Source organism: Rhamphochromis longiceps, linkage group LG1, assembly GCF_057381845.1.
Source record: "Rhamphochromis longiceps isolate RC_006_pf linkage group LG1, R_longiceps_female_GT1.1, whole genome shotgun sequence".
In the NCBI taxonomy this organism is placed as follows: Eukaryota; Metazoa; Chordata; class Actinopteri; order Cichliformes; family Cichlidae; genus Rhamphochromis; species Rhamphochromis longiceps.
In genome coordinates, this window is record NC_140557.1 from 36,847,503 (window position 1) to 36,860,281 (window position 12,779).

General features: G+C 41.1%; 1 protein-coding gene across 6 annotated transcripts in view; it reads left to right on the forward strand.

The window, feature by feature from the left end:
* LOC146679117 (C-myc promoter-binding protein-like) overlaps window positions 1-12,779 on the forward strand; it is a 90,347-nt gene that overhangs the window by 23,612 nt on the left and 53,956 nt on the right. For all 6 annotated transcript variants that reach the window (XM_085408101.1, XM_085408105.1, XM_085408100.1 and 3 more), the window contains 2 exons: window positions 1,555-1,885; window positions 8,089-8,335. In XM_085408101.1, coding sequence (XP_085264227.1) covers window positions 1,575-1,885; window positions 8,089-8,335 — 558 coding nt within the window. In that variant the 5' untranslated portion in view covers window positions 1,555-1,574. The remainder of the gene's footprint in view (window positions 1-1,554; window positions 1,886-8,088; window positions 8,336-12,779) is intronic.

Below are 12,779 nucleotides of genomic sequence, written 5' to 3' on the forward strand. Positions count from 1 at the left end.
AATGTTTCCACACCACTGAAGTTTTTTTTACCTCTCTTTTCAACCAACGGCAGTCACTCTCCTCTCCACATGACTTCTGCTAAGCTTTCCGAGCTTCCGTCGGGTCCTCTTAATCAGCGGTCCCCAACCCCCGGGCCTCGGACCGGTACCGGTCCGTGAGTCGTTTGGTACCAGGCCACGAGAGTTGAGGCTCAGGTGTGAAATGTATGGTTTTCAGGGTTTTTATCGGTTTTCAGCGTTATTTTGTTATCGTTTTTATCGTTTACTCGGTTTTCCTTGGTCTTTTCACGTGTGTTATGAATAAATTTTCTTTTTTTCGGTACCGGTACTAGTTTCATTTTGTTGTATTTATCCGCGACACCTTAAAGGCCAGTCCGTGAAAATATTGTCGGGCATAAACCGGTCCGTGGCGCAAAAAAGGTTGGGGACCGCTGCTCTTAATTGTTGTGACACGTGTTCGAAATGCAGAGAGGTGCGCTCGATTTGCCACACGGAGCAGCGCGAGAGTAAAGCACGAGGGAGGGGCTAATAATCGGCTCAGTCATTTTTAAAGATCGCTGAAAGCCCAGATCGTAATCGAGATTAAAATTCGATTAATTGAGCAGCCCTACTACGCAGTACGAGTTATTGTAACTGACTGTAAAAACTCAGCACAACGAAAATAAACTACACCTAAACTTGGTTTATATCTGACCCAGATAGACTGCAGGTCATAACTTCATACCTGAAGTTCAGTTAACCTCATGACAGCTCATGACAGAGGTTGAGGTTTGTATGCTGGTAAACATGTGCAACTCTGTAATTTGTCAATTGCAGAGGATGTTTTCTTTATCTCTAACAAAAGGCATTTCTTTAGTTTATATAACCATATCATTGTCCCTTTGAGACTGTGCTGCTTCAGTAAATGTAGATGATCTTATTGAGTCTGAGCATGCCCTTCTGGGCTAGATTAAGAAAACTACTGTTTGGCTTTTATCACACAGGCTTAATAGGCTCTGTAATATCACAAAGCTTGTAAGCTCAGGTTTATACGTGGGGGCAGTCTTTAATTAAGGTGGAATGTGTGAAGAAACACCTCACTGCTCCCTGTTCAAAATGCACACTCAGGTCTGTGTAGCTAGCCAGAGTTTCACTCTTTAGAATTAGAGTAAGGTTGAAAAACCTCAAGACCAAAAATGTTATGCCCTCATCACATCCACGTGTGTCCTTGAGCTGGGACGCTGAACCTTCCGCTGATTACGTGACCTGGCCAAAGACTGTCAGCTAACTACCCAAGCTCTAAATGGCTGCTTCATTATATAGCCTCTCTTCCCCACATTTTTGCCCTCTCTTTCCATTTGCCCTTCTACTGGCCTCCCTTTTGAAAGATTTATGGCTGTCAGATTTTTTTTTTCATTTTAAAGCCAGAGCAAGGATACAAGAACCGTCTGTACCTGCAACCACAACGAAAATTAATCTCCTGGTCTGTCTCTCTCTCTCTCTCTCTCTCTCTCTCTCTCTCTCTCTCTCTCTTTCTCTGTGTCTCTACCCCTCTCTTTCTTTTTCCCTCTGAAGGTAGTTGGCGGGGATGGGAAATGATGGAGGACAAAGGCCCTCGTGTAGCCGACTACTTTGTGGTGGCTGGTCTGACGGACCCGTCCAAGCCGTTGGACCAGGAGATCCACTTTGATGATGTCTGCCACAAGACGGCCAAGCCTAAGGCACCCATCACAGATGTGGCAGTGGTGATCCGCTCAGTGGGGGAGGAGGTGCCGCCAGGGTTCACATGCATAGAAACAACACCGACAGGCCAATCGGCTGATCTTAACAACGGCGCCCTCATGGCGCCGCAGATCTTATTGTGCTACAGGCGAGGTCGTGACAAGCCACCACTAACCGACTTGGGGTAAGTAACCAAAGGAGGTTGCCTTGTTTGTAATTAAACAAGGCAAAGCACAACATTGTCTTTATTTCCAAAACCTTTTCTATAGCTGGGCTAACACCACTTTGAGTCTGCATTTGGCTGTTTAAGTGAGCTTGCTAACATTGTCAGGGACTACATTTACATGTTGATGCAAAGCAGGTTAAAGCTTGGTGTCCCAAACGTGGATTTGGGCTAGTCTGAGACTAAAGCTTTTCAGTGGAGGTGTTCATTAAAGTATTTCTCTTCTTGTGTAGGCCAAGAATTAACCTGCCTGCAAATGCTTTTGTAAATGCTCAGATGTCAATTTTACTTTGCCATCAAAATGCAAAATCAGAAAGGAATTTATGATGATGATGATGATGAAGATAAAGCTAGGGATGGGAGGATCCAGTCTGGAAGCAATTCATATTACCACTGAAGTATGGAAAAGTGTCACCTTGTCAGGAAAACTGGAATAGGCTGCAAAAACCAAGTGGGACAGATTATATAAATGCATGTAAAATAAAGAGATCCAGTTCATCCTCTGGGAGACATAAATATCTGTACATTAAAAAAAAAGAGAGTTGAATTCTGCCGCAGAAAGAAGGTGAAAAAGACAAATGGGAAAGTGTTTACACTTCTCTTTTGAAATAACAGCACGTGCTTTGTGAACATTAGAATAAATTTATGAAAATGTAAATTGAGTCACTTTTGCTAGGATTTAGGATTTACTCATTAAATTCACCAGCTTGACAGAATTTTCTAAACACCTCGGATGAATGACTGTAATGATGTGCTGACTCCAAGCCTGCCCAAGACATGCAGTGCTGTTGTTTACATATGCAGTACACAATCTCGTTTATTATTCATCTTACTTGTTGGAACCATTCTAGGAAGCAAATTTAGCAAATTTGATTTCAACTCTAAACTCGAGTTGATTCACTCTTTTATGAGAAACTCTGAGTCTGATCATGACCAGGGATAAGTTGGCTATGTATGTTAACTCTCTGTGTGGAAAAAAGGGGAATTGGCCTACAGTACTGTGGCTATGCATAAATGATGAGCAGAGATTATCCCTGGATTAGATTAAAAAAAAGCGATATAAAAGAAACAGTCCATTTTTCATCCATTCCAGTTCTGAATGCATGTCAATGTGAAGCAGTGACATTTATCTTAAAAATCAGCAGGGAAATATAAAATAAGTTAAAATGATTCTATTTTCTTTGCTCCAATCAATTATCATTTACCCAGTTAGATTAAAAAAAAAAAAGCTGGAATCCTACTACATTTAGTTTTTCACACCATCTTTTAACTTTTAAATGTCCTTTTGGACTCACAAATCTTGCATGGCAACATTTAATGATTCTATTTATGAGGTGTGTAAATATTTCAGCATTAAATGCTGTTTGAACACATTCGGACTGCCTGCACCCTGAATTCAAAATCTCCCTTTAAACTACATTGTTAGTCCAGTTTAAGAATCTTTAAGTTGTTTCAGCTACACCGCAATAATCCTCACCTGGATATATTCATATAGTCACCACCATATGTTGTAATTGATATTGATCTGAGTGCAGAGGAACTGGCTGACAACCTGACAGTTGCCTTATTGTCTTTACAGTCACAGAGCTTTATAAAAAACAGCTTATAAAAACATTTTTGTCCTTGTTCTTTGAGCACAGAGTGATTAATGTTTAACTGGAAGTCATCCTAGGAAAAAAAAAACAACTTAAAACTGCTAATTGATGTATTGCCATATTTGCTTTGGTATCGACTGAATGAATGATGATATGCATTGACGCAGCCAGGCTAAGCATGAGAGGAGTCCTAGTTCAACAACAAAAAATTAAAAACCTGCCAGTGTGCAGTTTAGCTTCATGGAGTCTGTTAACCTGGTAACTGGCCCAGAGTTGAAGCTGGCTCTCGCTGAAACAAAAACTAAATTCCCCTCATTTCACAGTTAACAAACTTTCTGGAGAAGCCCTATTTAAGATCAGTTGCTGTTATCAGGAAACATTGTGGTTGTTCTTCCTGTGACTGGCAGCTTTCTACCAGCTGTGAAAAGCGGCCCAAAAAGCTGAAGTGCTCTCACGTCAGAAAATGCTCTGCTCTGCCCTGGAATCCTCCTTGGTGGCAGTTTTCCGCAGTAGTTGCTTTCAGCCATTGTGATTTTACCAACAGAAAAGTGGAAGCGAAGCACCGTTAGAGATGTCCTCTTCAGCAGCATCTTTTCAGCTGTGTGAATTCAATACTGTTTGCTGAGCACTCCCATACTAGGGGTGATGATGCTAAGGAGGCTCTCACTGGCCTCTGACACTACACAGTGCAGTGCTTATCAGGCACTGACAAAGAATGTGCTCAGACAATATCAGCAGCTTTTGTGTGCTGAAAGCCCAAAGGGGCTGCACTTCCCAGACACTGGCAACACTAATGGTTACTGAGGGCTTATGTGGGTGAACAGGTGTAGGCACTATTTGCATGCAGTTTTACTCAAACATTATATTTTTTGCTGGCACTGTCTGCAAATGGAAAAAGTGTTGTGTATGTGTGGCAATTTAAGTTTTTCAACGCACACATTTTGACTCATGACAGCAGGAAAGCCACAGGTAGAACTGTTAACTATTATTCATTAATTATACAATCTCTCTTCAGTAACCATCACATATAATACCACACCTTGGATCGTTCTCTCCTAAATAAATGTAATTGTTAATATTATTGACTACAAGAAGCGGTAATTGTAAACAGTGCTCAAAATGTGTGCCCTGAAAAAGGTCTATAATGAGGATTAAAAAGGGAACATACGGAGCTTCATCGTCCCATCCATTTTCTTCTGCTTATCCAGGGCTGGGTCATGGGGGTAGTTGCCTAAGCAGAGAAGCCCAGACCTCCCTCTCCCCAACCACCTCCTCCAGCTTGTCCAGGGGAATACCAAAGCACTCCCAGGCCAGCTGAGAGATATAATCTCTCCAGTGTGTCCTGGGTCCTCCTCCCAGTGGGACATGCCCACAACACCTCACCCAGGAGGCATCCTTGTTAGAAGCCTGAACAGCTTCCACTGGCTCCTTTTGACGGGGAGGAGTAGCAGCTGTACTCTGAGCCCCTCTTGGATGGACGAACTCCCCACCCTATGTCTAAGAGAGAGGCCTGCCACCCTTTGGGGAAAGCTCATTTCCACCACTTGTATCTACTTCTTTCAGTCACCACCCAAAGCTTGTGACCGTAGGAGAGGGTAGGGACTTAGATTGACTGGCAAATCGAGAGCTTTGTTTTTATGCTCAGTTCTCTCTTCACCATGATGGACCGGTACAGTATCCACTTCACTGCAGCTGCAGTGATCTCCCTATAGTTGGAGCACACCCACCAGTCCCCCTTCTTGAAGATGGGAACCACTGCCCTGGTCTACCAATCCAAAGGTACTGCCCCTGCTCTCCATGAAACATTGTAGAGACGTGTCAACCAAGACAGCCTTACAACATCTACCGTCGCCTGACGGTTTTCCTAGAAGCTCTTCAAGGCAGTCCAAAACTCTTTTTCCATGGTCTCTCCGAACTCATCCCTCCTTTCTGCTTCAGCCACTGCCTGAGCTGTGTTCCACCTGGCCTGTTGGTATCTATAGGCTGTCTCTGAAGTCCCACAGGCTAACCAAGCTCGATAGGACTCCCTCAGTCTGATGGCTCCCTTCACCTGCAGTATCTAGAATCTGGTTTGCGTTTTATCACCACAACAGGCACTGATCACCTTGCGACTGCTGAGGTACTGAACATGGTCCATTTGGACTCAATGTGCCCAGTCTCCCTTGGAATGCTGTCAAAGCTCTGCCAGAGGTGGGAGTTGAAGATCTTGCGGGCTGGGGCCTCTCTCAGGCGGTCCCAGCGCAGCATCCTAATTATATGTTATGACATGCAGGTCTGTCTAGTATGCTGCCTCACCACCTGATCCAACTCACCACCTGGTGGCAACTCAGCCTCTCTCTTTACCTCAGTGTCCAGAACACACAACTGCAGATTTGATGATACAGTTAGAATGTCCCTACACGCCCCTTCTTAAGGCTGCACCAGACTCTGCCCTATGGCATAAGGTCCGACCATCAGGCGCTCACCCTTGGGCACCCTCCACAGGTCTGGCTCCAGGACAGGGCCCAGGTAACCCTACCCTGGGAATATTTGTTTTATAAATACATATTTTATTGAGCCATTTTTTAAGAGTGTATTACATATATTTGTATTGACTGATGTCAATACAAATATATACACATATGAACAGCACAGAAAGACGTGCAGAGCAAAGTCGGTCACTTTGCTACCACAGCAATCAGCGCAGGAACCAAAAAGAAAGAAACTATAAAAATCTCTCGGTCGACTACTTTACATTCTCTTCTCTTTTCAGCTTTCAGACAGTGCCACAAAATGCCTGTTGAGTTCACTTGAAACAGTAATGGAGGATAAGTGCATAATGGAAATACCAAGAGGAGTGTTTAAAATTACTGCCACTGTTGCGTATCTCTCAGTACTTGTCCGCTAAGTGGTTTGTACAAGGGTCCTCTTGTGCAGTACAGGCTCAATATATGTGTCAGTATACTGTAAGCTGTGTGTATATACATGTGTGAAGACTATCACAACTCTCAAAGTCAGTCAAAGGCAAATTCAGCTGATAAGTACAAGCGAATAGGAGTTAAAATTCTGCTTAAAAAATAAGATTTTCAATTAAAAGCAGAAAAACCGAATACTGATTTGATATCTTTTCATTACCAAATGTGCATTTAAGTCAAAGTGTTCCAGCTGAAAGCTGAGTTCGCACATAAGAAGGAATCAGTAAATAGAGAAGGTTGCATTGGAATAAACACTGGTGCTAAATTTGTGCTGCTTCTAAATACAGTGTCATCTACAGCAAAGTTGGAATGTTTTGTTGTTTTTCTGTTTTTTGGGTTTTTTTCTTGCTTAGCTTCACCACAAGCAGAGACTGTTGTCAGTTTGGGTTTGAATGCAGCCTCAGCTCACTTGGCTACATTAGGATCTTGTGATGTCTGTTTAAGTGAGCTGGCGTGTTACCGTTGCCTGATGTGAAAGCTAACTAGCAACACTGCTGCCAAGCTGACAGTCTTTGACCAGAAGCTGTAATTAATATGTGTTAGAAAGAAACTAACATGCTTCCATACTGATTATCTCCTGTGAGTGATGGAAGAGATTGAGAATCTGTAATGCTTTTTCCCCTCTGTCTCTGTCAGTGCGCCCCAGGACAGCTGTGGCTACAATGTAGCTTGCCATCACCAGTGTGTGAATGAATGGGTGGATGACTGAATGTAGTGTAAAGCGCTATACAAATACAGGCCATTTACCATTTAGTCACAGGTAATGTTTATTGCAAATTCTATATTGTCTGTATTAATTGGGCCGTATGCTGTTTCTCAATGAGATCTATAGTGTCGTTTTTGATCTGTTTTAGTATATCATTAGACAATACCAGGGGTGGGTGGGCTGCCTGGACACGAGTTTGTTACAAGTTTGTAAATGCGATAACTTCTGAACGAGGCGAAGTAGGACCGTCAAATCGATACCATAGGCACATTTACTAAAAACCTTAGAGAGGTTGGAATCACAGTGAGTCTTCAACTCAAGATCTAGGTGGGGTAGCACTGGTGGTCATCAGTATTTTCAGTCATTGTCAATCAGTCAATCATTTTCTAATGTGATTTATAATCTTCCTCCTTGCATATACAGTGTAGTTGTACAGTGTTGGACAAACAACTGTGATATGTGGCCCTTTTTTTTGTCTGTTCTTTTAAAGAAATAGATGTTAGTAAACTAATGTCTTATTTGGACTGGAAAAGGATGTCTGCTCAACAAGACTGTGGCTGGCAAGAATTCCATTATTAAATTGGAGCCAGATAGTGTCCAGACTTTTTCCTCCTTTGCAACATGCGTTATTGTGGCCAAAGTAACGGAGGTGGTTCTGAGCTTGAATTTGCCACTTTGAATGCTTATAAATGTCTGTTTTTCATGAATTCCATCAAATGCTGCTTTGGATAAGATAATACAGAGCAGACTAATCAATTTCATTGTGCTAGCCACTGAATTCTGCACTAGCGTAGGACTTGCTCCAGCTGAGTAGCCCAGCAATCAATTGTGCATGGAAATCACACTAATAACTACACCCCGATGTGGCAGTTTATGTGGTTGACCACATTGCTGTGCTTCCTCCTGTAGTGTGCTGTATGAGTGGAAGGAGCGTCTGAAGCAGGGCTGCCACCTTATCCAAACCACACCTTCTGGTCGCCCAGCCAACATCAGTGGTAATTCCTCCCAACGCATCTACATCACCTACCGCCGGGCTCCCGAGAGCCAGCCGCACGCCGCCTTGGCCGTCACAGACGTCTGCATCATCATCCCGAGCAAAGGGGAGACCCCACCACACACTTTCTGCAAGGTGGAGAAGAATCTCAACAGCAGCATGGTAAGGGAGAAACTGGTGAGGAATAGAGGAATACATCACTCAGGGGTGGGTGATATAAACGATATACGATATAAATGATATAAATTTGGCCAACAATAGAGATTTTGACTATATCGCTCTATCGCGATAGCACATGTTGATGATGTCATCAAGCTGCGTCTGTTTTGGTCGAAAGCATCGCAGCGGCTACAACCATTATCATCTGCAAATTATGCCGGGCGACAGTCATAGCAAAGAGATGAAGCACTTTTGAAATATGGGGAAAACCAAAAACTGCGCTTCCTCCACTTCCGTAACATTGATTCATTAAAGTTGAATTCTCTCGCAGCTGCTCTATTCCCATGTTGTTGCAGTATATTAATAACTAACCTCGTATTGTGGATGAATAATCTCAGTTGTTCTCCTGACTGAAGTTTGGCCCGTGTATAGCGTCCTGCTATGCGATTGCATTTGTCCCTGACCAACAGAATCCCTCACGTTAACTTTTATCGAGTGGAAAAAAAGTTGGTGTTCATCCTCCGGCTTCACTGTGCTAATGTTATGCTAAAATAGCTGTGTTGCTAGCAATCAGGTAGCACAACATTATATACCAGGTAGTCCAACTTTAGTAACCCTACAAACGGCACTGCTGTTTAGTTTTCTGTCTTCATTTATGTTGGAAGTGGTAGCAGAGCTGTACGTTTGAATTAGTTTCAAAAATCTCTCAGTCAGAACATGGTATGAAATGTTTAGGTGTAAACTAGCGAGCTAACTTCCTGTTAAATTTAATAAATTCTGTTTTCATGGATGCATGGATGTAAAACTTAATTGTTACACCCGATAAAGCAGCAACGCTGATGATTTAATTAAAGATGAAATAATTTAGACCGTTTTTAGCCCTTAGCCTTTGACTTTGGGACCTGAATGGACGGAGTTTTGGACCCAGATTACTCCGCGAAGCTCCTCACTATGGCAGCCGTAATGCTCTGACAATCAATCAAGCAGTGCAGCTTATCAAAGTTGTACTAAAACATTTTTTAACAGATTTCTGCATGCAGAAATCTGTTCGAGGTCAGTAAGCACAACCAGAATTCATACATAAGGCACACTGTCGATTTTTGAGAAAATTAAAGGATTTTAAGTGTGCCTTATAGTGTGGAAAATACGTTATACAGAAGAAAAGAATATATTGCGATATATATCGTTACCGCACATGCTTCAAATTATATCGCGATATGAATTTTAGGCCATATCGCCCAGCCCTAACATCACTGATTTCTTTAGTTCTTTAGAGTAAAGAACCCAGTTGGTTAAAGCAACAGGATTATCCAGCGCACTCATTACAGGCCATTTATTTATATATGAAGGAAATCTCCTTGAGATGTAGCATCTTTCATTTTTGTGCTAAAGACACAAATACTAAAGTGTAACAAACATTTTGAACTTTATGTACAAGTTGCACACAAATAAAAATAGCAACACACACTCAAAACCACAGACCTCAGCTATTGAGGAGGAAGATTAGTTTGAAAGACCTAACAGAACGAATGACATCAGCATAAAGAGGGTAAGATACAGAAAGTGTAAACTGGAAGCAAACATAAGTTAAAAGTATAAACCAAATATTTGAATGGGAATGAGCCATTTTAGTCTAAATATGCCAATGCAAATGTTGATGGTAGTGTTGTTGGATTTTTAACAACAGGAAAAGTAGATGATAGGTGCAGGTCGAGAGCAACTGGGTAAACCCAATAATGTCATATTCTTCAAAACAGAATAACTTGTAATTTAAAAAACAAACAAACAGTTCTTAACAACTGAATGTGGATTTTTTTCCCTTTCTGAAGGTACTCTATGACATTTTGAATTCAGCAGATGGTTGCTTGTGCTGTCAGGCCGTCACCTGAAATGCTAAGACATTTAGTCATAAGTCTTGAATCCTCAACTTCACTCTGCTGTCTCATTTTAAGTCTCTTAAAGCTTTGGTGTGAAACTTGTCAGCAATACAAGATGGTTCTGAGCTTTTTTTTTCTTCTCATACTGTCATGTGATAAAAGATTTTAAGTCATTCTGTTCAAGTCAAACTTCTGTGTTTTTTGTTTTTTTTTTTCTTTATTGTGCTGACACATGTTGTGGAGTGAAAGCCATCTCATCTGTTTATTGTTTTTTTTTCTAGTTAAATGTGTATTTCAGTATTTTGAAGAGAATTCTCTGCCTTCATGTAAGGTGCTCCAATTGGCTAGTACATCTAATTATGGAGAACCATCAAAATGCCTCATGAAGGTTTTTTCAATGCTGTGTGTGCGTGTGTTTTCTTAATATAGTTTTTTTTTCATATAGTGAAGCCCCTTGAGCTAGATGTTGTCTGCTTCTGCATTTCAGTTTCTCCACACCCAGTATTTGTGCTCTGTTCACTTTCCTGTCATATTCTTTTTATGTTGTTCTGCTTCTCTCTCTCACCCACCAATGCAACCACACACAGTCTCTCTCTCTCACACACACACACACACACACACACACACACACACACACACACACACACACACACACACACACGCACACACACACACAGACTAAATTACTGTAAAAGTCGTTGCAGTGTCAGCGAGGTCTACATTTGGCATTTCTTAGAATAGGCAATCCCCTTCAAGGTGCTGTTTGTGGCTGCATGTGTCCTGAAATTTCCTAGTTCATTAATCTATAGACTTTTAGTGCCTGAAGCAGAATGTGATGTCCTGTTAAATATTTTTATTAAACTTTGGAAGCATCCTTAGTTTTAGTTGTCAGAAGCAGAGGTAGGAAGTAATAAAGTACAAAAAGTTTGGTGCTGTACCTTAATAAGTGTAAAATGCACTTCACACACACACAGATCGGTATAGCGAGATGTCACGTTTATTTATGGGTTTGCTTATTGTGACAGTTCACAGTCTGGTCCGCTCAGGTCTCAGCTGTTCCAAAGCTCCCCTCCGCTCCTCTCCCGTCTCACGAAAAAGGGGAAGAAACTGTCATCAGACCAAACGCCACCAGCTGTGTTCTCACCTGCCTCCCGAGCACCGCCCCATTGAGCTCACTGCACCACTCCTCCCCTGCAGCCGAGCCAGGGACCACACCTCCACCACAATAAGATTCTTACATAGAATTTTTAGGTATCTGTATCTACTTGAGCGTTTGTTTGTTTTTTTTGACAGTGTTTGTACTTATACTCCCTCACTTTTAAACACAAATATCTCTTCTTACTACTCCTTAGTTTTCAAAAAGCCTTCCTACCTTAGGTTCAAGACATTTTGTGTGTGTGGGTATTATTTCCCATCACTAATCACCAGATCAATTTTTGCCTAAACGGAGGGAATAAAAACCTTAGAAGACAATCCTATTGGTGTATTATGGTGCTTGTCACACAGGTAGAGATGAACCAATTTATGCATCATTTGTTGTACTATACTATATGTTACTATTATATGTAACATTTGTTGAAGGGAAAAATCTGGAAACATACTTTTGGTGCAGATGTCCGCAAGTCGTAGTCACTGTACTTTACCATCCAGCTAATGCTACAGGAGTGAGCACAAAAGAAGTAAAAAATTTTTGAGTGGCAGATACTTTCAAATGCATTTTAACTAAAAGCTCAACAAGTATTAGCAGGTATCCATGTAGGGTGGGTGACATGAACTCATGTAACATCTGCTTATATTTTGTTGAACTCAGTTGGATAAATTCACAAAGACCTAGCAGCATAGTGCAGCTGATCACAACCTGGACATAAAATCTGCTTGTGCTCAAATTATTGTGAGTTACTTCTAAGTGATTCTTTTCCACACACTCCACCACTAAGGGTTAAGGGTTCTCCCACCTGCTTCCCTCATCTCTCACTGTACACCTTATTCTGTTTAGATCTGGAGGCAAAGTCACCCAGAGCTTTTTTTAAATTCCAATTTTCTCTGCTTTTGTACTGCATAAAAGATGTTAAAGCTAAGCACATTCATTAGAATTAGAGTTTAAGTGGAAATACAGTTTGCATTCACATTTACCAATATTTTTTTAAATATTATTATTTTAATATGACATGAAGTTCAGTCCATTTTACATAACAATCGTTGGCAGAAATGTCGTTCAAAGAGCTACTTTTTACTCTTATACTTTGAGTACTAGAGCTGTACTTTCATTACATTATTTACTAGAATTTCAAATCAGTACTTTAACTTTTACCATAGTATTTTAACACAAGTGTTTATACTTCTACTTAAGTTATTTGTCTACTGTGTGTCGGAATCCAGCTTTTTCTCACAGGGACAACTTTTCATGTTTGTGTATATGATGCATCATTGCCTCTCTTCACATGCTAATGGTTTCACAAGAGTCTGGCTTGACTTATATATTCACATTTATTTATTTTATATTTATATTTATATTTATTTAAAAAGTATAGAAATGTAATATATTTGGTCTTTTAAATTAATTGGAGTAT